General features: G+C 37.6%; 1 protein-coding gene across 2 annotated transcripts in view; it reads left to right on the top strand.

Moving 5' to 3' along the window:
* LOC131302634 (protease Do-like 7) overlaps window positions 1-23,767 on the top strand; it is a 32,729-nt gene that overhangs the window by 1,389 nt on the left and 7,573 nt on the right. For both annotated transcript variants that reach the window (XM_058329373.1, XM_058329375.1), the window contains exons 2-17: window positions 1,734-1,804; window positions 6,535-6,669; window positions 8,747-8,805; window positions 10,140-10,176; window positions 12,961-13,086; window positions 14,368-14,457; window positions 15,792-15,857; window positions 15,969-16,025; window positions 16,124-16,189; window positions 16,648-16,755; window positions 16,888-16,968; window positions 19,834-19,883; window positions 20,094-20,256; window positions 22,281-22,805; window positions 23,198-23,380; window positions 23,451-23,556. In XM_058329373.1, the coding sequence (XP_058185356.1) occupies window positions 1,734-1,804; window positions 6,535-6,669; window positions 8,747-8,805; window positions 10,140-10,176; window positions 12,961-13,086; window positions 14,368-14,457; window positions 15,792-15,857; window positions 15,969-16,025; window positions 16,124-16,189; window positions 16,648-16,755; window positions 16,888-16,968; window positions 19,834-19,883; window positions 20,094-20,256; window positions 22,281-22,805; window positions 23,198-23,380; window positions 23,451-23,556 (1,923 nt within the window). The remainder of the gene's footprint in view (window positions 1-1,733; window positions 1,805-6,534; window positions 6,670-8,746; window positions 8,806-10,139; window positions 10,177-12,960; window positions 13,087-14,367; window positions 14,458-15,791; window positions 15,858-15,968; window positions 16,026-16,123; window positions 16,190-16,647; window positions 16,756-16,887; window positions 16,969-19,833; window positions 19,884-20,093; window positions 20,257-22,280; window positions 22,806-23,197; window positions 23,381-23,450; window positions 23,557-23,767) is intronic.

Raw genomic sequence — 23,767 nt, 5'->3', positions numbered from 1 at the left:
GGGCTGGGATTAGAGAGTAGTTCTTAATAATAATCATATTAAGTAGGAGTCTGATCTCACCTAATTTGGTACTAACGTATTACTCAACTTCTGAAATTACAGCCTTTTTTTTTTTGGTACTTCGGAATATTTGAAATTACAGCCTTTGTCCAAATATTTAAAAAGTGATTACTAGGGGTGGAAACATAACCGATTACACGCTGATGAAAAAAAAACATAACCGATTACACTGATTGAACATTTCGGGGTTCGGGCGGTCTCAGTTGGGTTGCGGTCGGCCTCAATTTTGAAGGAAAATTTTTGCAAACAAATCTAAACTGAGATGTGTGTGTGTTTCTAGTAGTCTTGGTCGTCACCTATGAAGCACCGACACTCTTGTAGGTCGCAAAATTTGTGTCAAACACCCCAGGGACACGCGTCATGCTTGGGACACGTATGAGACATGCCACGTGGCGTGTCCATTAGAATATAGTGTATTTTCCGGGGAAAAAAAAAAAAACTAACTTCAATAGTATTGGGCCAAAAAGTATGACAGAAGCAAATTTTTATGCTTATGGGCAAACCGTCGGTTGATAAGGTTTTTTTGTATGTGTCCTGACATAATAAGGGTTACCAACTTACAATGTATGTTTGTATAACTAAAGAAATTATTTCTAAAAATATTGCCGTGTTCCCTGCCATGTTCGTATCCCCAGCTTTTGAGGATATCACCATGTCCCGTATCCGTGTTCATGTCTTCGGCGGTGTCCGTGTCCCTTTCCGTGCTACATAGGTACTCATTACTTCACATGGATTAGATTATTGAGTATCTTATTCCAAATAATCAGATTCTCACTCCCTTGCAAATTTACTAGCATCCAAACATATCTTTCAATTTATATTGTGGTGTGTGACTTGAGATCACAAGGTTCAAAGTTACTTTTTAAAAATTAGGTTCTTAAAATGTCGTGGTAACATAGTATAAGGGGCTATGGTGTAATTTTGACATATATATTACTCTAATACTCTTTCCAGTCGGGATTGATTTCAAAAATAAAGCCGTAAGTCCTAAACAGAGAAAAGAAGGGAGAAGGAGAGAGATGTCTTACGTGCTAGTGAAGCAATGCGTGCACAAGGATGGATTGTAGAGGGTGGTGGTGATGATGAAGTTGCCCCGAGTTCGGGACTTACATGGGAGTTGCTTGGGGAAACTATGGGAGCGGATGAATTCCTTCAACCTAGAAGAAGTGGTAGAAATGTTGAAGTAAGAGAGCTACATGAAGAAGATTTTGTGTTGGAAGATGATTCTAAAGAGGAAGATTAGGATTTTGAGTGTGAGTGTGAGTCTGATGGAGACCGTGTTTTGGAGGGATATGGAGAAGAAGAGGATGAGTGATTGACTAGTAAATTTAGAACTACTTAGTTTCATTTGATTTTGAACTTTGTAATTGACTAGTAGTAGTTACTTGGTACTATTTAGTTTCATTTGGTTTGAACTTTGAATGTTGAACTTTGCATTATTTTTTAGTTTCCATGTTATTTAATGTTTTGTTCTACTTATGTTGATGTATTTGCTCTCAAAACTTGGGGAGGGGGTAGGGAAATATTTAAAAAAAAAAAAAATAGAAAATCCACATAGGCACTAGGCGGTGCGCGGCCGCCCGACTACCGCCTAGCGTCTTTTAGAACACTATTTTATTTTATTTTTTTGTTTTCCCTGTATAGTTCTAATTGATGTGATTTTATGATAATAGGACCTATAGTTGCAGAAGCAATGTTTCTAAACAGAGAGGAAATTCCTGTATATCCTATGTACCGAGACCCAGTGAGTTCCTTATATTTCTACCCTTTCTTTTCAGATGTTGTTAATCACTAGGGATTGTCACTTATTGTTCTTCATTTTCCTAGATTATCTTTATGGTTAATTTCTTTGTTGTATTCATTTATCAGAATGCAATGAATAAGTTGTTCTGAAGGATATTTGGCATGTTATACATGAAATGCTTCAATATCACTACTCTCTCTCTTTTGTATTAGAGCCCTTGCTTTTGGGGGGGGGGGGGGTGGTGTTATTGGGCAATTCCAATGTCATGCATATTGTGGAATATTTTGCTTTTTCCCCATTTGAATTGAAGCTAGAGTACTAGTCATGTGGTGTGGCATACTTTTCTCCCTTGGGCTTGTCTTTTTCTGGCCATGGTCCCTTTTTATTTAGTACTCAGTAAAAGTGATGATTTGGCTTTTATTGGCTGATTCATTGCAAATCCATGGAACTATCTATCGAAGATGCCTACTCTTGTTGTCTTCAAAGTTCATATGGAAGAAGAACGGTAATTGTGCGGATGCAAAATGACGAGAGAGCTACATTGTTATATAGGTAGTTCAGTAGAGATTGGAGAGCTAAGTATGCAATTGAATAAACGAAAATTTTGTTTGCACAGATAAATTAAGCACATATCATGCACAAAATTTTGCGGGGCCCACCCTGGGATAGCTATGGATTCTTGATTGCATATATATAAGTTTGGAAATGTAGGTTATTTCTACTAAAAATGATAATTTAATTAATTAGAGGCAAAAAAATTAACATTTTACACGTCTATAGAGTTATGTGAAAACCTCGTGCATAGCACGGGTTGTTGCTAATATTTTATTAAAGAAATTTGACAAATGGTATATCAAATCCAACCAATAGTTGGATAAAAAAATACATGAAGGGCCGAAACCCATACACCTATAGGCCAAGCCCAAACACCAAAAAAACAAACCAAATTGAAGCCAAGCCCATCTCAAAAAATCCAAAACCTAACCCATAACATTTGATCTCTCCCCTCTTTCTCTCACGGAGCAAATACGCCCCCAAAATTTAGTTTAGGGTAAGCAAGCGCGTTCTTCTAGCAAAACCCTCTGGCCTGACTCATTGCGGCTTGCAAATCGTGGAACACTCTCATCTCGAGCCCTAGATTCATCTCTTACCACCTCAAGTAGAACACCAATGATTACCTCCTCGTTCGCTACCACACGGTCGACACCAATGAGTTCAAGGAAGATCACTGCTCTCTCGTACTCGACGACGGTAAAAACTCTCCTTCTCGTATCAAAGCCCTCGATTTACCTTACGACTTTGGGAATTACTTTGTTGTTGGCAGTGTTAATGGGGTTACTTTCATTCATTATGACCATTTGCTTCTTTGGAATCCCACTATTAGGAAGTTTTTGGCTCTCCCCAAGCATAATATTGCCTAAATATATCAAACAGCTTGAAGCCGCAATATTATGCCTTTGTAGGGCCAAAAACTTCCTAATAGTGGATTCCAAAGAAGCAAATGGTCATAATGACGTTGACGTTCAAAAATGCAAATAACCTCATTAACGATGCCAACAAACAAAGTAATTCCCAAAGTCATAAGGTAAATCGAGGGCTTTCATAGGGGATGAGAGTTTTTACCGTCATCGAGTACGAGAGAGCAGTAGTGATCTTCTTTGAACTCATCGATGTCGACCGTGTGGTAGCGAATGAGGAGGTAATCATTGGCATTCTGCTTGAGGTGGTAATAGATGAATCTGGGGCTCGATACGAGTGTTCCACGATTTGCAAATGGTAGTGAGTTGGACTAGAGTCTCAGCGGGTAGTCGCGTCAATATGTTGATCAACACTTCTTGAGGTAGATAGTCAGACATTTCTAGGGTTTTGCGTGCTTGCTTACCCTAAACTAGATTTTGGGTGCGTATCTTCTCCTTGAGAGAAAGAGGTGAGAGATCAAATGTTTAGGATTAGGTTTTGCGTTTTTTGATATGGGCTTGGCTTCAATTTGGTTTTCTTTTTTGGTGTTTGGGCTTGGCTTATAGGTGTATGGGTTTCGGCCCTTCAAGCATTTTTTTTATCCAACTATTGGTTGGATTTGATGTACCATTTGTCAAATTTCTTTAATAAAATATTAGCAACGATCCGTGCTATGCACGGGGTTTTCACATAACTTTATAGACGTGTAAAATGCTAAAAAAAAAAATTTCCTCTTATTAATTAAATTATTGTTCTTTAGTAGAAATAACCTACATTTCCGAACCGCTCATTTTTTCTTAGTATATTTTTTTATGGATTTGTGTAAAAAATCAATTCAATTGGATATCAGCAAGGGCTGTCAAACTTCGTTGGAAGTGACTGGTTCGCGCTACGAATTTTGATAAAGCCTTTTTCGATATTCGGTTGAGATGATTTTTAACAAGAATTCATAAAAATTTGTTTGAAGAAAAATGAGCAGTTCGGATCATCTTTGTGGGACCCAAGGTGGGCCCCACAAAAAGTTTGTGCATGATCTGTGGGTAATTATGTGCAGAGATCGATGGGTAAACTATGTTTTTGAAGTTTTGTGTTTTTTTTTCTACTCTTTGAGACCATAGGATTGCATCAAGGGTCAGCCTTGAGCCCATACCTCTTTGCCTTAGTTATGGATGAATTGACTAGACAATTTCAAGAGGATATCCTATGGTGTATAATATTTGCAGATGACATTGTCCTCCTAGATGAAACCGCTAGAGGTGTTAATACGAAACTAGAAATTTGAAAGGAAGCATTAGAGTCAAAGGGTTTTCAGATAAGTAGTAGTAAAACTGAGTATATGGCGTGCAAGTTTAGTTGTACCTGCAGTGCGCACGAAGAAAGAGTGATGATCCAAAACCAGGAGATACCTAAGAGTGATCATTTTAGGTATTTAGGCTCAATTATTAGTAGAGATGGAGAGATTGCCGATGACGTAACCCATAGGATCCAAGTGGGGTGGCTCAAGTGGAGGAGCGCTACTAGTTTACTGTGTGACAAGAGGGTACCCATAAAATTGAAGGGAAAATTCTATGGCACTGTCATCAGACTAGCGATGCTTTATGTGATAAAATGTTGGCCTATTAAGAAACAATAGGTGAACAAGATGAGTGTAGCGGAAATGATAATGTTGAGGTGGATATATGGTAAGACTAGACGAGACAGGATTAGAAATGAAACTGTTCGTAAGATGATAGGTGTTGCACCCATAAAGGAGAAGTTGAGGAAAAATAGACTAAGGTGGTTTGGGCATGTCTACCGTAGGCCAGGAGATGCAGTAGTTAAAAAAGCGGATATGATAGCTTTGGGTAGCAATGCTACGGGGAGGGGTAGACCTAAATTGACATTAGATGCTGTGGTGCGCAGCGATTTGAGTATAGTAGGTTTGTGTGAACAAGTGGTCCTTGACAGAGCTCAATGGAGGAAAATGATTCATGTAGCCAACCCCAAGTGATTGGGACATAAGGCTCGGTTTGGTTTGGTTTTACTCTTTGAAGTTATGTGTTTGCTGGTTGGATTGGTTTAATTATCGAATGAAGTCTAATAAATTGCCGGCAAAAAAAGTGGCGCACAAATTATAAATTTAGCTAAGATGGCACGGATCAAATCTCTCACAGTACAATAAAGCAGTAAGTGTTTCTTTTTCTCTTGTATTTCATGGCTGGGCGCATTTTAGTTTTGACTCTGCCTAGACATATTTAAGTTGACTTTGTGTTATTATTTTAAAACTTCAGATTCTCTAGTTCTTTTCTAACTTGTTTTGTGTTTGATGCGGAGATGGTATGTCTATCATGGCAAGTCTAGACGCAGGAGATAACAGAAAGTTCGTACCTGCTAAGCTTGAACACATTCCTCTATCATGAAGCATGAAAAGCTATTATTGTACATTTAGGTGTCTATATGGACAACTGTGGTGAAAAATGAGATTATTTCATCAAATTTCTGTTTAGCGGAAAAAATGCACAAGCCCATTTTGTAAATCTTTTGATAAGTGAAGGTGGACTCTGTTTAGGTGTCTAATGCCTAGATAGGCGAACTCTTGGGTGTGGCATGGTCTCTAAAGAACCTATGGGTTTTAGAATTAGTGGTCGAAAATCTATCCTTATAGCGCACCAATATATTTTTTCTTTTCCGTCTTTCTTTTACAAGTAAAGTGCAAAAACTCTTGTTAATACTCTTAGCTGGCCAAGGATGTTCTAGGTTTATTTTGCAAGTTTCTGTGGGGCCAGTCTTCTTGTTTTCCTTTATGTAGTGGTCTATACAGTTGATGCCAGTGAATTGCCCCTATATACAAATCATGCATGGCTCTTTTTTTTACTGTGTATTTGGGGTGAGGCTCTTGAAGATGAGACTTTGGTTAATCCTTTTGTAAGCTTTCCTCTTCCTTTTTACTTTTACTTCAGCGCAATCTGATCATTTGGTTTGTTAATCAACTCATTTGTATTGAATGATACCAAACAGGCTGAAGATAACTGTTTCTGTGTTATTCTCACTGTGTATGACTGTATTTGTGGCTTTGCGAATGTATCATTTGGATTTTGGGCCTGTGTGCATGTGCATATGTCTTCTTCTTCTTTTTATTTCTCTGAAGTGTTTTTCAAATTTTTGACTGGTCTTCTAAGCAAAATTGGTTGTATCCTTTGCAGCTGTAGCCTGCATGTGGCTTGCAGTTATGTGATGCTAAACAGCTGTATATGGGGTGAACTGTGAACTAACATATATGCATTTGATTCTAGGTTCATGATTTTGGCTTCTTCCGTTTTGACCCTGGGTTGATACAATTTTTGAGCTATGAGGAGATTCCTCTTGCTCCAGAGGCTGCTTCTGTTGGCCTAGAAATCAGGGTGGTTGGTAATGACAGTGGGGAGAAGGTATATTGAGCCGATTTCTTGTTTCAGTTAATCTAATAGTATTACGTTGCTATAGATAAGATTACTGAGTTTGACCTTCAGATGTCCACATGTCAAATCAGGAATGATCTCATCATTAGCTTTCAAATAATCTTTTGCTATATTTACTAGCAGATGTGGCAATATACACCCAGTGTGGAATGCTTTCCCTGCGAATTGTTTCTTTTGCATGAAATTAAGTAGAAAATAAAGTTGATAAAATGTCCCCCTTAATGACTGGAGCAGTACAAGGAGTGGGTATCTCAATTGTAGGAATTCCCGTTAAGGCTCAGTTTGGATGGCATGACTAAAAGATCCAGAATGGGTTTCTCATACCCAAGAACTCATTCCTAGTAATGTGATACTAACTAATCCCGTTCTAGTGTATGGGAATCTTATCTAGGAAAAGAAAAACAAAATCCTATTCTAAGTGTTTGGTTTGACCTTGAAAGCATATAAATGACATGGGTTTTCAGTGAATTTTGCAAAAAGAAACCCTTTTAACATTTGGTTAAGTATTACTTTAGTTGGCTAGTCCTTAATGAGGAGCCAAATTTAAATCCCCCATGTAATCTCCGGTACCAGAAAGAGTGAAATACATAGCCAGTATATCATAAAAAAATCAGGTATTTCTACTCAAAAGAAAATCGGAAATTCTGCTGTTAAACTCTTAAGTAATTAAGATGGGGAGAACTGCAAATCTAAAGAGGGTTTATTGGATGACTACAGTTTCTTAATAGAGGGTGAGAGGCATATCAAAGAAATCTCTACAAAATGAAGCTTGAGAAAAAAAGAGATGATTAATGGGAAAGTGGGGCATAACAGGAAAATAGTTTCACCCTTCCATTTTTTTCCGTTTCCGCCTTAATATGATATTCAGGTCTTTTTATTGATCTGTCTCTTGTTCATCAATTCCTTGACTTTTAGATAGTTTTGGCGTTTAGGGGGGTGTATAGGGGATTTTATTAATTGGTCCCTTTTTGGTGTTTTTGGCAGTATGGCCCTTTTGTTTCCTCGTTTTCTTATGTACATAGGTGGCATTCCCTTGATTCCTTCTTGATAAATTCTATTACATAAAAGAAAAATGATTGTCCACTGGGGGAGTTGGGGTGATCGCATTCCCCCTTTGTGTAGGAATTTGATTGCCCTTGGATTCACTTATCAAGAATCATATTCCGCTCATACTAAATCCAAACATTGTAATCTTAAGAATCCAAAATCCCATTTCTAATTCCTTCTCGAGATTGCTACCATCCAAACATCGCCTAAGTGTAGAAACAATCCCACATCAAGGGCTTGTAGAAGTTGGGAATCTTTTCTCAAAAAACTGTATTATTCTCAACACTAGGGTCCTTCTCCTTTCTTACTCTAGAATGGTGTGGGGAAGAGATTATCTTTTCCAGTTTTCCCTCTTCATTTGCTGATCTATTTTTGCCTCGAATGAGATGATTGGAATGACTCATCACTCCTCATATGTAAACATGTCAAATAGCTGGATTAAAGTAGCCCTGTAGACATATTCACATCCTGCTTCCTATTTCCACCTTTCCAAATGGGCGTAAGGTGTTTGTCTACTCTGTCGACTTATGGGATTGGGTATGCCGTAAAATAGAGATTGTGAAAGCCAGAAATATCATGTAGACTATTTTTTGTGTATCTTCAAAATATAAAAATGCCCCTACGCAGGTTATGAGTACAAAATTGGAGAGTAAGCTAATGAGATAATAAATTCAACCGTGTTGATCTGAGTGGACCAGCTGTCTAGTTGATGACAATCTATGATTTCAGTGACATCTTCAACCGGGCCAGTGATATTTTTTTCTCCGTAAAGTGTGGATGAAATTGGTTTGCAATTTGTGCCAGGTCTTAACTGGTAACATATAGTATTCTTTGGGGTTTTGTTCCTCCCATTTGTTTACTAATTTCTAAGCTGATAACGTCATTACTTTTGTAGCTCCCAACTTGTGTTTGTGTAGTCAGTATCTCGCTAGTCTTATATCATATTATGTCCTTCAAAACTGGATTATTAGCTATTGTAAACTGCACTCTGAACTTGCAGGTCTCCATTTTGGCCGGTACCCTTGCTCGTTTGGACCGAGATGCCCCTATTTATGAGAAGTATGTACTAGCTTTATTATGAGGGTTTAAATACCTTATTTTATGTTTCTGACTTCTCAAGTAGAACGCACATAATGGGAGTTTTGATATCTTTGTATGATAGGTTGATGGTCTCATATTTTGAGGTTTAATTATCCTTTGGAAATTTGTCAATTTGCTAGGAGGATGCATGTAGCTTCTTGATACAGAAAGTGTGTCTATTATCCTGAGGTTTAATCTCCTGGTTCATGTTTGAATTAGGATGCCGTAGAGTAATAAATTTATAAGAAATATAACTCTATTTTGTTGTCATCAGAATCATGGGAAGCTTTTTTGATACCCTGATCAAATTGTAAACTTTATTTTTGCTTCTCAAAATTTATGTGCTTTTTTTGTTTTTCGGGTGAAGGTTATCCAGCTTGTTTTGTTCTTTTGTAGAGGCATCATGCCTTTCCGATACTTTTTTTTCTCGATAATAATTGTTCTACTTGACATGCCGCTCCATTAGAAACCAAAAACAATAGAAAGAGCCAGAATGCCTTTTCTGGGAAGAAATCTCTTATCATTCTTATCTCCATCAATGATTGTACCGGGAAGTCGTACCCAGTGCTTCTCATGACTAGAACTGAAGTCATGCAAGATGAGAATAGTTGTCGCTGGCAACAATAGATTATCTTAAAGAAAAAGGATTAAGGGTAATTTTGTCCATCCAGAATGGATTAGTGCTTACCAACCTACTCTAGTCATGTAGTAGCTATCAATTCTTGTCAATGTATTGGCTATTATTCTTTCTATGCCCAGGTTTTGCATTTCCCCCTCATGTCAACTTGTGGTTCTCAAAGCAGATTATTGCAACTCTATCTTATTTGTAACCATGATTTCACACCTTCTGCAAGGACGTATTTTTTAATCGACAAAAAATCTTCAATCTTGCTTCTTTGGGTTCAAGATTTTGCCTCTGTGAAATTAGACACCATCTCACAGCTATACCATGCCAGCTCCACTCTCCCCCTAAGTGATCCTGGAGTGGAAGTCCAGTTATTTTGCTTCACATCTTTTTTTGCTGCAGTGACCTTAGCTTTTTGTTTTTCTGGGCCAAACACTGAGAGTCAACAATTGTCAGTAGGGGCAAAGACTTATTTACTGCCTATTCCGATATTTATTTTTGTCACAATCCTTAGTAATGTGGTACTATTAATTAAGTTGTTTTGTGTTATATTACGTTTTAGTTTTTGTTCCATACTGATTCCTCAAGAAGAAACACTTTCTGCTTCTGAAAGATGTTATACAGCCAGAGTGCTACCCGCTTGCCATCAATTAACTAAGAGTTACAATCACTCCCTTTTACTGTGCAGAGATGGCTACAATGACTTCAATACATTCTACATACAGGTAAGCATTATGTCAATAGATGCTTTCATTGGACTCTGAGAAAGGACCGAGTATATGAACTCTGTTTGCGTTATTTCAATCATCTGGTTAGTTAATTGGTATGCAATTCGTATCAGTTAGCATTGTTACTGTTAAAGCATCCAACTCAAAACCAATTGGCAATGAGTGGAGAGGCCGCCTAGGCTCATATGCTAGTTTGAGAGGTTATAATTAAGCAAAGTGGGACAAGCACTAACGGGACCTGCAAGTGTGATCCCTGACCCTCACGTGGAGAGATAAACAACAGATCCATAACCTAGGGACCACAACAAACAATGAAACAAGGTGCACTTAAGGCCCAAACAATAGGGCAAACAATCAAGAGAGTCTTGTCCAAAAGCCTCTGAAAGCTTATCTCTGATACCATGTCAAAGCATCCAATTCAAAACCAATTGGCAATGAGTGGAGAGGCCGCCCGGCTCATATACTAGTTTTTGAGGTTATAATTAACCAATGTGGGACAATCACCATCAGTTACCATTCATTATGGTCACAATTTCTATTGGTCTTATTAGTTTGAGTACCATTAATGGTGAATGTCTGTTCTTTCTTAGTGTAGAACAATTTGCAGCGACTCAGTGAGTGTATTTTTCTTTTCGGGGCATTTTTACCTTTGACCATGGTTAGTTTGGTTCAACTAGTTTCATGTTGAATAGAATTTTCTTGGACACGTGTTTGGGCAACTCTTTATGGTTTTGTATGATGCTTAGTTGGTGAAAAGAAGCCTAGAAGAAAGAGGGAAGCTACTCCTGTTATGGAAAACTAAATGCAGGTAAGATATCATTAAGATAGGAATTTGAGAAGACCAGTGTATTTATCAAACTACCAAATTTTAGTATAGGGAAAGGACCCTGGGAAAAATGTGAAATGTCAGTAAAAATATTTCTGTGAATTTACCTAACTATCTGATAACAATACAGGGAAAGGACCCGTGGTAAATACGAGATGGCAGTGAAAACATTTTCTGTGAACATATAGTGGATTTAGCTAACTATCAAATATCAGTATAGGGATAGGAGTATAGGACCCTTGGAAAATTCTAGATGTCAGAAAAAACATTCTGTTAACCTTTGTCTTTCTCAAGCCTGTAACTTATTACGCAGGAACCTATAGAAAATGTTCAGTGTAGGATGTGAAACCAGAATGTTGTAGCTGATCCCCTAGCGATTTATGTACTTGAACGTAATTACCAACATGTGATTTGTGTACTTGAACGTAATTTCTGACACGTGGATAGGTTCCAGAACAGTAAGTTTGGTGATCCTCGATGATCCCAGATTTTTCCCTTTTGTTTCTTTAATACCATGTTTGAATGTTAGATTTATGGAGGGATTTGTGAAGGGAAATGGAAAACGATATGAATCTGCAAAGCTTGTTTCAATGCTCTTTTTTGATTTTCTATTTGTTCATTTTCGTCACAAATCCCAACACAAAAATTCAAGTTTCAAGTACAACTCATAGGTTTCCTTAGGTAATGTATAACGAGTGTGGCATAATGCTCCTAGAAACATGCTTTGCAAGTTTGCTTGATTAACTTAAACAAAGACTAATTTGTTTTTGATAGGAAACAGAGTATTAATTTTTGTGGAGGTCTAATTATTAAAAGAAAATTTCTCTAGAAATAACTTAAGATTGTATGTATCAGAGTCTACCATTATCACTCTTCATCTTAGAGCACGAGTGCACCAAGCTGCTTTTCCCGCTCTAGGCACCAAAACCACCCTCGTGTATAGTAAATAGCGCGAAGCTACTTGAGGCACAAGTGGAGACAGTTACCACTCATACTTTCAAAAGATTGATTTATATGCCTGTAATTTTTAGGAGTTCTTGCAAAAGCACCCCTCACGAGATAAATAGTACCTTGAGTTTAAATTTATTTCCTAATGTAATTGCCAATGATTTTATATCGTCTTCAAAGCTTGGGATATATTCTCTCTCTCTCTCTCTCTCTCTCTCTCTCTCTCTCTCTCTCTCTCTCCAACCCTTCATTTTCCCCATTTCTTGTCAGCTCTTCTTTCCCTCTATATCCCCTTAATGAATCAGTTATAAAATATGGAGAGTGTTGAGTCCTTTATAAATCAAATTTGTATCATATTGATGTATACTCCGTACTTTCTTGTTACGACCTCAATCCAGATACTTAGTTTTGACAAACAAATATGGAAAACTAATGCTTTGTTTCGATTGGTTTTTGAAAAAAATAATTATGAGAGTAGTAGGGGTAATAAGTGGAGAGACATAGAGAGAGATATGGTTGGAAGTATGGGGAATCTTTTGAAAAATGCTTTTCAAAAAGTAAAACAAACAAGGCATAAGATTTCACCCAAAAAAAAAAATTTAAATTAAATTCTGGCTCCGCATGTGTGGTGGAATGGTGGAAATGCGGGCTGTGGACAAGCAATATCAAGCTGTGTAAAGGTGCCGTAGTAGTGGTGTGTTGCAGTGTTTGCATTGTTAACAGTGCCTGCAGTTCTCTTTATGTATGAGGCTAAGAAGCTTTTAGTATTTATACTTTTGGGGCTAGGGTCTATGGAAACTTATGGAAGTTCTAAATGCTTAAGTGTCAGAAAAAGACACAGGAAAAAAGAAAGAAAAGAGAGTTCTTTAATTTTGTGGGACATTCTTGTCGAGCAGCATTTTGCTGGTAACTCAATGTTAATGCATCCTTACTATTTTTTTTTGGTGATATAAGAAAGCCTTTGTTGGTTTTTTTCTGTGGCTAACTCTGTATTTACTTACTTATAGGCAGCATCTGGGACTAAAGGGGGTTCAAGTGGTTCCCCAGTGATTGATTCGCAAGGTAGGGCAGTGGCATTGAATGCTGGGGGCAAGACGACCAGTTCTTCAGCATTTTTCCTGCCTCTAGACAGAGTGAGTATCTTTTCAAATATGGGCGGCAACTTCTGTGCCATGCTTCTAATATGTTCCCTGATGACCTACTAGAATGCAACTGAGTTACCTTTCTGCAAATAATGTGAAGTTACACGCTTATATCGAAAGTAATGTGAAGTTACCTTTCTGCAAATAAGTCATCTGATCCTTAGGTTTTTGAATTAAGAAGTACTTAAAAGCTCATGTTAGTAAAAAATTAAGTGGATAAAAGCTATCTTTTTTGCCTGCCCAAACAATGGAGAAGATTTTGGTATAACTTTGCCATTGTTCTCTTTGTTCTTATTACTATTTTTTTCAATTATTCTTGTTCCATCCATTGGGGAAATGATTATGTAGCCTGAATTTGCTAAATCAAATGCTGTTTTGAGTTATATTTGTCAGTTCTTGTTCTTTTCTCCATGGCACTTTTGAACCTTTTGTGTAGCCATGCATGATACCTTCATTGGTTCATTTTCGTGCAGATTTCTAAATCTAGTTTACTGTTAATTGTGTTTCTTAAATTTGCACTACATACTCTAAGGCATGTCCTTTTGGTTTAATCTTATTTTCTCCACACGTTACATTTGTCTTATTTATGTTTGTCAATATTCACTTGTTTCCACACTATTTTTGTTTAGCTCATCGTCACCTTTGGGTTTGTGGGCCTAGGGAAAGCGGGGAACATTTGAGATCAACTTTGATCAGCAGTATCCATCACTAAGAAGTCTCAGATGTTATTAGTTTATGATTCCAGAAAGCAAAAAGTTCCACTTTGTCTACCTAAACAGAAGAATTTCTACTAAACAATATGGCCTTTATACCTCCATGTGTTGGATTAGAAAACTTACTAAGGAAACAAGAGTTGTTGAATAGGGTGTAAAAAGATTTTCCAGCAGATGCTGCTACCAATTTACATTGCCTTATTTCTATGGAACAGCCTTCCTATTCTGATTCATAAGACAATGAGGAATATGATTGAATTCTTCGGAAAAGAAACTTGAAGATTACCATGTTAATTTGTGTTTTCAAAATCAAGTCTGAATTATGGTATCTGTCCTTCACGACCTGTAGTTTCACTCCCTTCAAAATGAATCAAACTGAAGCTACATTGCTCATGAAATTCTCTTTCAATGTTGAACTCTGGGATTCCAGTCTGAAAATATCCTTGAATTACCCACATCAATCCTCTTTGTATTATCCCTAAATTTCAATTGATTAGTTCTGTCATCAGGATTAAATGTCAGTCTCTAAGCAATAAACAGTTGTTCTACTAAATTGCAGGTTGTAAGGGCATTAAAATTCTTGCAGAAGGGAAGGGATTCTTGTACAGATGGTTGGGGGGCAGTTTATATTCCTCGCGGTACACTTCAGGTTTGTTAATTCTTATTGTTGTAGGGCTTTGATTTTATAAATGCTCCCATTTGGTTAGGTTCTCTTGAAACTGCATTTGCAGTATATAATATAACATCTTTGAGTAAGTTGATTCTGTTAAGTACCAATTGTCCCCAAAGCTTAAGTAGTTAGGAAATGGGTCCAACTATGTATATCAAGCTATTTAATAGTTTCTTGATTGCAAAAAATATGTTTTTCAGTTTATTTTTCTTTTGTATCAAATTATTCCAACTTGAAAGGCATTTTAAATTCTCTAACAAATAAGGCCAAAGTTTGTCCGCCCAAATACTTATGCAACCCATGTTTCTTTCTTAAGAAAATCTAATCATAACTGGGCTTGTCATGATCAACTTTTCTATGTAACCTTGGATTTATCGTTGCTACTCCTCAGCTACTTGATTTAAGCTCAATTTCATCAAGAGGAGTATGGAAAAAGGCATGTTAGCTCTAGCCAGGCTCAAACACGACCTCACTACAATGGAGCCTGGACTGAATAGCCCTCACTCTGCCTGTTTCAACTCAGTTACTCTCCTACCAAAAACAAAGATCAGTAACCTATGTTGTGCAACGAGATTCTTCTCTCACTTCTTAAAGCTTGTGTTTGCCTTTAGTCTATTACAAAAGCATACGCAGTGCAAACTGAGGACAGCACTACCTATTTCTATCTCCAAATCCATTAATCTCATGTACATTTTCTCACCCTCACTACATCTCCTTTCATGACCATTAAATTAACACCTATGAAGTGGTGCCTTTCTACATGTTTTGAATACGATATTAGGAAATGGATCTCAATACTAGAGACCCCGTTTGATAACAGGATAGATTGATGGAATTCGTAAGGAGATGGGATTAGGATTGGGATTGGTAATGAGAATGGATTGATAATGAGTATGTTTGTTTGGGATGGGATTAGATGATGGGATTAGTAATATCATATTTGTTTGAGATGGGATTGGATTGCTAATACCCTCACCTTAGCAATCCAATCCCAACGTTCAAGATGTTTATCAAACGGGGCCTCAGATGACTTTGGGTTTCTGTGGCCTTTTGTTATGCCTCTTGCTTATGCATGTCATGTTGCAACGATGATGGATTTTCGATACATCTTCTTAATCTTAAACCGCAGTATTTTCCTCCTCTCACTCTCAACCAAAACAAAAAACAAGATGATAGAAGAAAATGGTAATGTGCAAAGTAACACCAAGGTCCGCATAAAGCAATAATCGTTACAAGTAAGATAACATTGTTGCATGTATCTTTTATTTTAGTGTGTGCACACAATTGGTGATTAATTGTGATTCATGATATAGGTGACATTACTTCACAAAGGATTTGATGAGACACGTCGCCTTGGTCTCCGAATTGAAACAGAACAGGTAGTTAGGCCTTTGTAAAATCTGTATTCTTTTGTTTCAATGGTTTCTCGAAGTAATCTCAAAGTAAGAATTGTAACACTGATGCCTTGATGAGTTTCTTGAGTGGATTAGATGGTGCGCCACGCATCTCGGCTAGGTGAAACTGGGATGCTTGTTGTTGATTCTGCTGTAAGTGTACTTTTTCCATTGTGGCAGACTTAATAGAGTGGAAATTTGTCATCTTCTCAAATGTCTACTGATTCTACCATCATTCTTGATCTGCTCAGGTGCCCGGTGGCCCAGCTCACCATCTTTTGCAGCCTGGTGATGTGCTTGTCCGTGTAAATGGGGATGTAAGTTTTTGTTCAATTGTGTACCATACGCATCAACACCAATTCTGTTTCAAGTACTTAATTCTTCCTATATGTTTTACTATAAATAATTTTTAGTATTTTCTAATTTCAAGTGAAATTGCTATCAGAGATACAATTATTGTCCTTTCTCTTTATGCTCCTCTTGCCTTTGTGTTTCATCAACTTTTCGGTTTTCTATCTTATAATGTTTAGCTAAAAGGGTAGTGTTGCTGTTTGCTTGTTTACAGTTAGATAACTTAGATTATATGTTAACTAAGTAGATTGCAAGTATGCACGATGGGAATTCCAAAGAGTCTTTGTTCCACTAACCGGTTTCAATTTTTGATTGATCTGTTCATGCTACTTTCTCATCATAAAATTTGAACCATAATTTTCACGTTGAACTGCTGAAAAATGATATGAGTGAGTTGTCTTTGATAGATAATATCCTACCGCAGGTAATTACTCAGTTCCTGGAAATGGAAACATTACTTGATGACAGTGTGGACCGGAAAATTGAATTACAGATTGAAAGGGGTGGCGCACTATTCACTGTAGACTTGATGGTGAGGTTTACTACTGGCAATCATATTTTCCCCTCTTTTCTTGATACTTGTTCATGCTTGTACTTCGTTCAGAAAGAGTGTTCTCTTGTTGCCTTATTGGTATATTTGACATGTTCTGTGGATGCTCTTCAGGTTCAAGATTTACACTCTATAACTCCTTACTCTTTCTTGGAAGTAAGTGATGCTGTGATACACCCTCTTTCATATCAACAGGTTGGTTGAGTTTTGTTGCTTTTGCTTAGTATTGTTTACTTGCTAGGAAAGCCACACTTGTAATTGTGAGTTTTATAGTCGCATGGCCAATATGCCTTTTCTCTTAGCCGTGTTATATGAACGTACAAGAAGACACATTTAGTGATGTGAATGCAAATAAATATGCCAATGAGTACGGATATAGGAGCAGGGAAAAGAAATGGTGAGATATGAGTGTGAAATTGGGGTGTGGTTTTGGCTTGCTTTATATTTTATATAATAGGCATGCCTAATAGAACACAGATCTTATAGTTCCCTCTAAATGGATAGAATTTAACATTTCCCTTTTCGTTTTAAAGAGGCTGAGTCTATATGTATCCACCTTGGAGATAGATGCCCAACTCTATGGAATGTTGGTGTGCTTATGATGCTGTTGAGACTTACTCCAGCTAAGTATCCTTCCCATCTATGAAGTTTGGTGCGTGGATGTTTTCCTTGCAATCTATTGAGCGAAAGACGTGTCAATTCAGTGAAACCAGTCCAATTTTTGCTTGGTTAAAATTTTATATGTACATGCCTCTTATTACTAGTTCAGTTATTCTTGTTAGAGCTTATCCCACATTAGTTATTCTTATTGGTATATTCTTGTTAGAGCTTATCCCACATTGGTTAATTATAACCTCCCAAACTAGTATATGAGCCTGGGTGGCCGCTTCGCTCATTGCCAATTGGTTTTGAGTTGGATGCTTTAACATGGAATCAGAGCTAGACTTTCGGAGGCTTTTGGACAAGACTCTCTTGATTGATTGCCCCATTGTTTGTGCCTAAACAATTCCCATAAATGCTTTCACTGGAATTCCTTTCATTTTTTCCTTGCTCCAGATTATTTGATGTCACTTCTCCATACTTCCATGCAAGGGGAGTTAGCTAGTGTCCTTGATAGACTTGTAACCCAACCAAAGACCCAACCTTTTTCTTCCTTCTCTGGAGCTTTTTCTCAACATTTGCTTCTACTAGATTGTCAGCTATCTGACACATAGACAAGGGCTCAAGCGCCACAGCCGGTAACCGGCAAATTGCGCTGCAGGAGGATTACAAACTACAACAAAAGCAAAGTGAGCCTTAAGTCCCAATCAATTGGGGTTGGCGTCTCCATTGGGTTTAGTTGATGTCATCGTGTTTGTAATCTGAAAGAAAACTAGGTCTTTTCGAACTACCATCTCTAAAGTCAATTTTGGTCTAACCATTCCGTTTGTGCTACCAACTACATAACCATATCACTCCTAACTATAGCAATGATCGATCTACGATAGACATGTTTACCAAAGAATTCCTTAGTATGCTGCTAACAAAAATTGGATAATGTATGAGGTCTACAAAAGCTTAGGTCGAGTAAGAATTTGAAACAAATTTAGCAGAGTATATTTCAGTATGTGCCCTAGAAACCACACCTTATCAACAATCTCAGATTCTCATGTTACTCTTTATCTCCCTCTCTGTCTAAGAGGTTCACATTAGGCAAGCACTGCCAACTTGTTATCGACCTGTGCTTATTGGAGACCGTAACTATTATGTGATACTAAGATCTAGTTGCTTGCTAAGCAGTAGAAGCCCCTCATTCCGTGAGAGAGAGAGTTCTATCTTTTTCGTTCATTGCTTTCATCTTCGTCTATGTGAGTAATTGTGACCGATACATTTAGGCCTTTTTTGTGTCTGGGTTGAAAGACGAAACAACTCTAGAGTGTTTTTTTTGTTCGTTGGCTGACTGATATCGTGAAGCGGTGCTGAACATGTTTTTTTTTTTTTCTTTTTAAAATTTACCCGAGAATGTTTATTTACAGTTTGGCCAAAACATTGTTTTGGTTAACTGCTGTATCAAATATGATGTATCAAGTTGTATCCCTCCCGTATGCGAACTTGACGAGCTGTATCTGAATTAAGAAGAAACAAAAATAGAGCTGAAAATACTCATTTGGAGTATCCAGTACGGATGCAGCCTTATCGAGCACTTATCTTTATCTGATAGTTTATCAGATACTTGTAAGGAGGCCTTTCTGGAGTATTGCTTTTCAAAGGTGTCGGTTCATTTGGGGTTTAGTACCTTCCTGTACCCCTTTATCCTCTACTTGAATCACACGGGATATATCCATCCCCTTCCCACTTTTTCCTCATCAAGATGAAACTAAGTTCCAGTCCTGTCTGTTTTATCCTAAGACTGTTTTCCTAGGTTGTACATGAAGTAAAACTAATTAGCAATTTGTTGATTGTGTGCCTTCGCTCTAAGCATACCTTGGAAGACTCGCAACCTTTGGCTGGGTACAGTAAAGGTTAAAGCCCATATTTTAGAATGATCTCAATTCTTTTTTGCATGCCAACAGCTGTTAATCTTTCTTGAATTTATCTTGTTCAAGGCTTTAAATATTCAGAGGTTCCTAATAATGAAAATCTGACCTATTCCTCCACTGCTTTCTATTGCAAAGGGTTATATTTCGTCCCTTCAATTACCATCTTGGGCACGCATGATATGTTCTCTAAGCTCCTAAAAAGGCATATCATCGCTGTGTTGCCATAGTTTCACATAAAGTATAGATGAAGGATTTACTGTGTGCACCGTAACATTTTTCCAAGAAGTCGCAAGAAAATTGTAGCTTCCTATGGGGAATGGTCTTTTTGATTCGATTACAAAGTTTTTCGAGGCGATAGTTCATTCATGGGAAAGATATATGTATGCTGAAATGTACCTGAACTTTTATTTGTAATTTTGGTATACTACTTAGAGTTGTCTCTGGTACTTATAGCTTATGTGCCGTTGAAATAACTTTCTTTGCTGATTATTGTGAATATCTTTTTCTTATCTTTGTTATTTCTTTGCTTTTGTGGTGACAGGCTAGAAACTTCTGTTTCCATTGTGGCCTTGTGTATGTTGCAGAACCAGGGTATGTTTATGTGTACAAATGCAGTCAACATTGATGCTTGAATTCTTTTTCTACTAAATTTTGCTATGCTGTAATGGCTGTTTCTCTCTCTGTACTCATAAGTCAGTCACCTACGGCAGCAAAAGGTGGTTTTCACTATTAATATCTATAGCATAAAGACCCCATGGAGTTTTCGTTTATCATCCCTTACCGAAATAGTCGTGATTGCAGATATTTTCTTGGAGCTAAAGTTCCACGCCATTCCATTATTAAAAAATTTGGTGGTGAGGAAATATCACGGCTTGAAGACCTAATTTCTGTTCTTTCTAAGCTGACCAGGGGTGCTCGAGTGCCTTTGGAATTTATAAGCTACAAGGATCGACATCGAGCAAAGGTATTAGTTATTATTGAGTTTCCTTAAAAGACTTCCTGGTAGGTTATTTTTCGTCAAATGGGATAGTCTCTGTTTGGGGCAGAAGAACAACTGTGGTTGGGTTCAGGCCAAGTATTTAGGCGCAACACTTATTCTTTGCTACCAGCGAATCATAGAGCTGATGGCCTTTATGTTCCATGTGATATATCCTCTTATCTTGTCCATGTGTTAAAGCCTGTCTGGTCTAACCTTGAGGAATTGATCATTCAAGAGACATCTCTTAGGTTGTCCATGATAAAGCTTGTCTGGTCTAATCTTGTTGAATTTGATCATTCAAGAGACTACAGGACTGTTATTTTTAGCCTACAGTCCGTCCTTGCTGTCTCTTGCAATGCACATTTGTTTTTGCTCATTGGTTGTGTAAAATCCCCTCAACTTATGCTTGCGTATGTTTTTTGTAGATAGTTTATTTTTCCTCTGCAGTCAGGGAGAGTTGCGCTAGCTGCTTGACCTAATGAAATGCTTGAGTCTTTTAGCCATTGCTGATTTACTACCAGAAACTGCTGCTGCCTCCAAGTGCTTAATTTTAGGGATACTTTGTCTATGTTGAAACTTTACAACACGATGGTGTCTAGTCAAGAAGACAGATTGTTGGAGTTGGAAACATGCAGCAACTTTGGTTGAAGAATAAAAGGGTGAAAGGATAGACAATAGAGTATCTTAGTGGTGTCCTAGTGCCTCTTTGGGATCACCTGATACCCATTTTTATGCACTCTTAAACCTCGCATTTTTACTAGTGATTTGTGTTAGTTTTTTTTTTTTTTTTTTAATTTGAAGCAAATTTCATTAAAGCCATTAAGGCAACAAACAGCGATTCCTTCCTATTACAATGATGAGGAAAAACTAAACCAACCCATCTTAGAGGATAAACACGCAAAAAGGGAGACAAAGAGACACTAGAGATTTGTGGTAGATTGACTTCTTAGAAGTAGCGATGGTCTGAACCATTTGCATATCTCTGCTATCTGATAGTGGAACACAAGATCTTTTGTAGTCATAAAGGTTAAATATACTATGTTAGCTTTAATCCAAAGATGACTAGATCTACACTGTGAAGCAAAGTCCCACATCGCCCAAGTGCGAACCCAAAAGGTAAAGGTGGATAAATAACCCGAACTGGAATCAAGGCCTTGACAATCCCCACAGAAGTACAAATAGTTACATGATTGGTCACCAAGACCCACTATGAAGCAAAGTTCCATACAAAGAATTGTGCGCTATATGAGCATGAGGGTACCCTTGTTACCATCCAAAGAGAACGGATAAAGACATCATATTGCTAAAAGAGAATATGTTACAAGAGAAAAAGATAAAGTCATATATGCTAACCCTAACAGCCTTAACCAAACCCTAATGAAGCCAAAAGACTAATCTACCCTTAACAGGAAATAAATGACAATAATGCAAAGTACTACATTTAGAACCCTCATGATAGCTGACTTTTAGGTAGTGTTCTACCCAAGAGCAATGAGGGTTGACAATCAAAGTCTGTAATAATCATCGAGCCGTTTGAATTCTAAAAGTAACTTAGCTTTTCTCTGAATTGTTAAAAATCCAGAAGCAATAGTTCCATATCTTTTATTGAGTTTAATGTGTTGAAGAGTATTTTAATTAGATTGTGATGCATTGCAAGATTCTGCATTCTAATCTTTTATTCCATTCATGTGTTTGCCCATCTTCTGATTAGATAGCTCAAAGATGCATATTTGGCTATATGACCTTTTTTCATCAGCATTGATGGGTGTTCACAATCACAAATACGATTGCCAAGTTATGGAGAATGAGTTAATCGTCGACCCATATGTCGTTATACACACACAAACACATACATATATGCTTATGTAGTAACTTCGTGTCTATCTATATCTTTACAGGAAATTCATGTTTATCTATGTCAATACATGTATATATAATGTTTCTGTGTGTGAACGTATTCTGTCCATGTATTATGAGTGATTTTTTTTTTCCACTTATTTTTGCTGCAGTCTGTCCTTATTACAATGGATCGACATGAATGGTATGGGCCTCCTCTGGTTTACACTCGCAATGATAGCAATGGTTTATGGACAGGAAAACCTGCTTTGCCACCCGAGTCCCCACTGTTATCTTCCAGCACGATTAGCGTTGCGCAAGGTCTCGAAAACAATAGAGTTCCACCAGTTCTACCAGGTGCTGGTGAGGCTAGTCTGATTGAGCATGTGTGTCAAAATTTCAATCAGGATTCTACAAATGGTGTTACTAGCGTGGAATGTAATTCTGAATGTGTTGCTGAGTTGCAAAATTCTTGTGATAACTCTGATGTTGGAGCCACAAAAAAACAAATACAAGAGGATTCTGCTGATAGCATTTTTATGGCTAACTGGTCCTTAAATGAGCCTAGGGAAAAAAAGCTGGATGAGTCAAGTAGCTCAGAAAATGCTTTTTTGGGGGATTATCAAGGTTCCGTAGTTGTAACAACTAATGCTTCTGTAGCTGAGCGTGTAATAGATCCTACTCTGGTGATGGTTGAGGTAATTTTTTTCCTTTTGAGGAGCTATAGTGTACCTAGTCTTTATTCATCTGACTTTTTTGGTTGTGTTTTGTCACTGCATTGTACATCTGTTTGCAGTTGCTTCTGTATTTTGCTTATTAATGTATTTACCAAAATGCTGCTGTGAGATTTGAATTTTTGTTTCATCTCACTATCTCCGTTAAGCATATGTCCTTTAAAGTTTTTATGTAGCTTCTTTTTCGTGTTTTCTCAGATTACGTTTTGGTATTTCACTCGTAGATCAAAATAATGAGGTATCATTGCAAAATAAACTGCAGTATGATAAATATTGTTTTGAGGACTAACTTCTTGCTTTCTCTGATTCGTGTTTAATCTTAAAAGCAGTAGTTGACCTGATGTCACAACTGGCAGGTTCATGTACCACGGTCATGCATGCTTGATGCCGTGCAGTCAGAACATTCTTCTGGAACTGGTATTATTGTATGCCATTCTCCTAACATGGGACTGGTTGCTGTTGACAGAACCACTGTTGTGATTTCTACGTCTGACGTGATGCTCTCTTTTGCTGCCTTTCCCATGGAGATCCCTGGAGAGGTAAATGTGTTTATGTTAGCTGTTCTGAAGGATGCCATGTGTTATTTTTACGCACCGACTTCATATGCAGGTTGTTTTCCTCCATCCTGTTCATAATTATGCTCTTGTTGCGTATGACCCTTCTGCTCTGGGAGCTGGTGGTGCGTCAGTAGTTCGTGCTGCTAAACTTCTTCCCGGTACGCCTACTTTTCTTCATTGAATGACCGATCTTCTCACAATTGTTTTATGGCAGTTGGATTCTATTACTCCATAGTAGTACATGTAACATTTGTATGAAGTGAAACCCAGCTTGGGCATACCCTCCTCAGTCCTCGCTAAAAAGCACTACTTTCCATCTGCAGAGTACGGGATAGTTCAAGAGCACATAACGCCCATGTACATTTTGAA

This window comes from Rhododendron vialii, chromosome 10a, assembly GCF_030253575.1.
Source record: "Rhododendron vialii isolate Sample 1 chromosome 10a, ASM3025357v1".
Taxonomy (NCBI): Eukaryota; Viridiplantae; Streptophyta; class Magnoliopsida; order Ericales; family Ericaceae; genus Rhododendron; species Rhododendron vialii.
The sequence above is the reverse complement of the archived record's forward strand: the minus strand, read 5'-3'. Positions and strand labels throughout refer to the sequence as shown.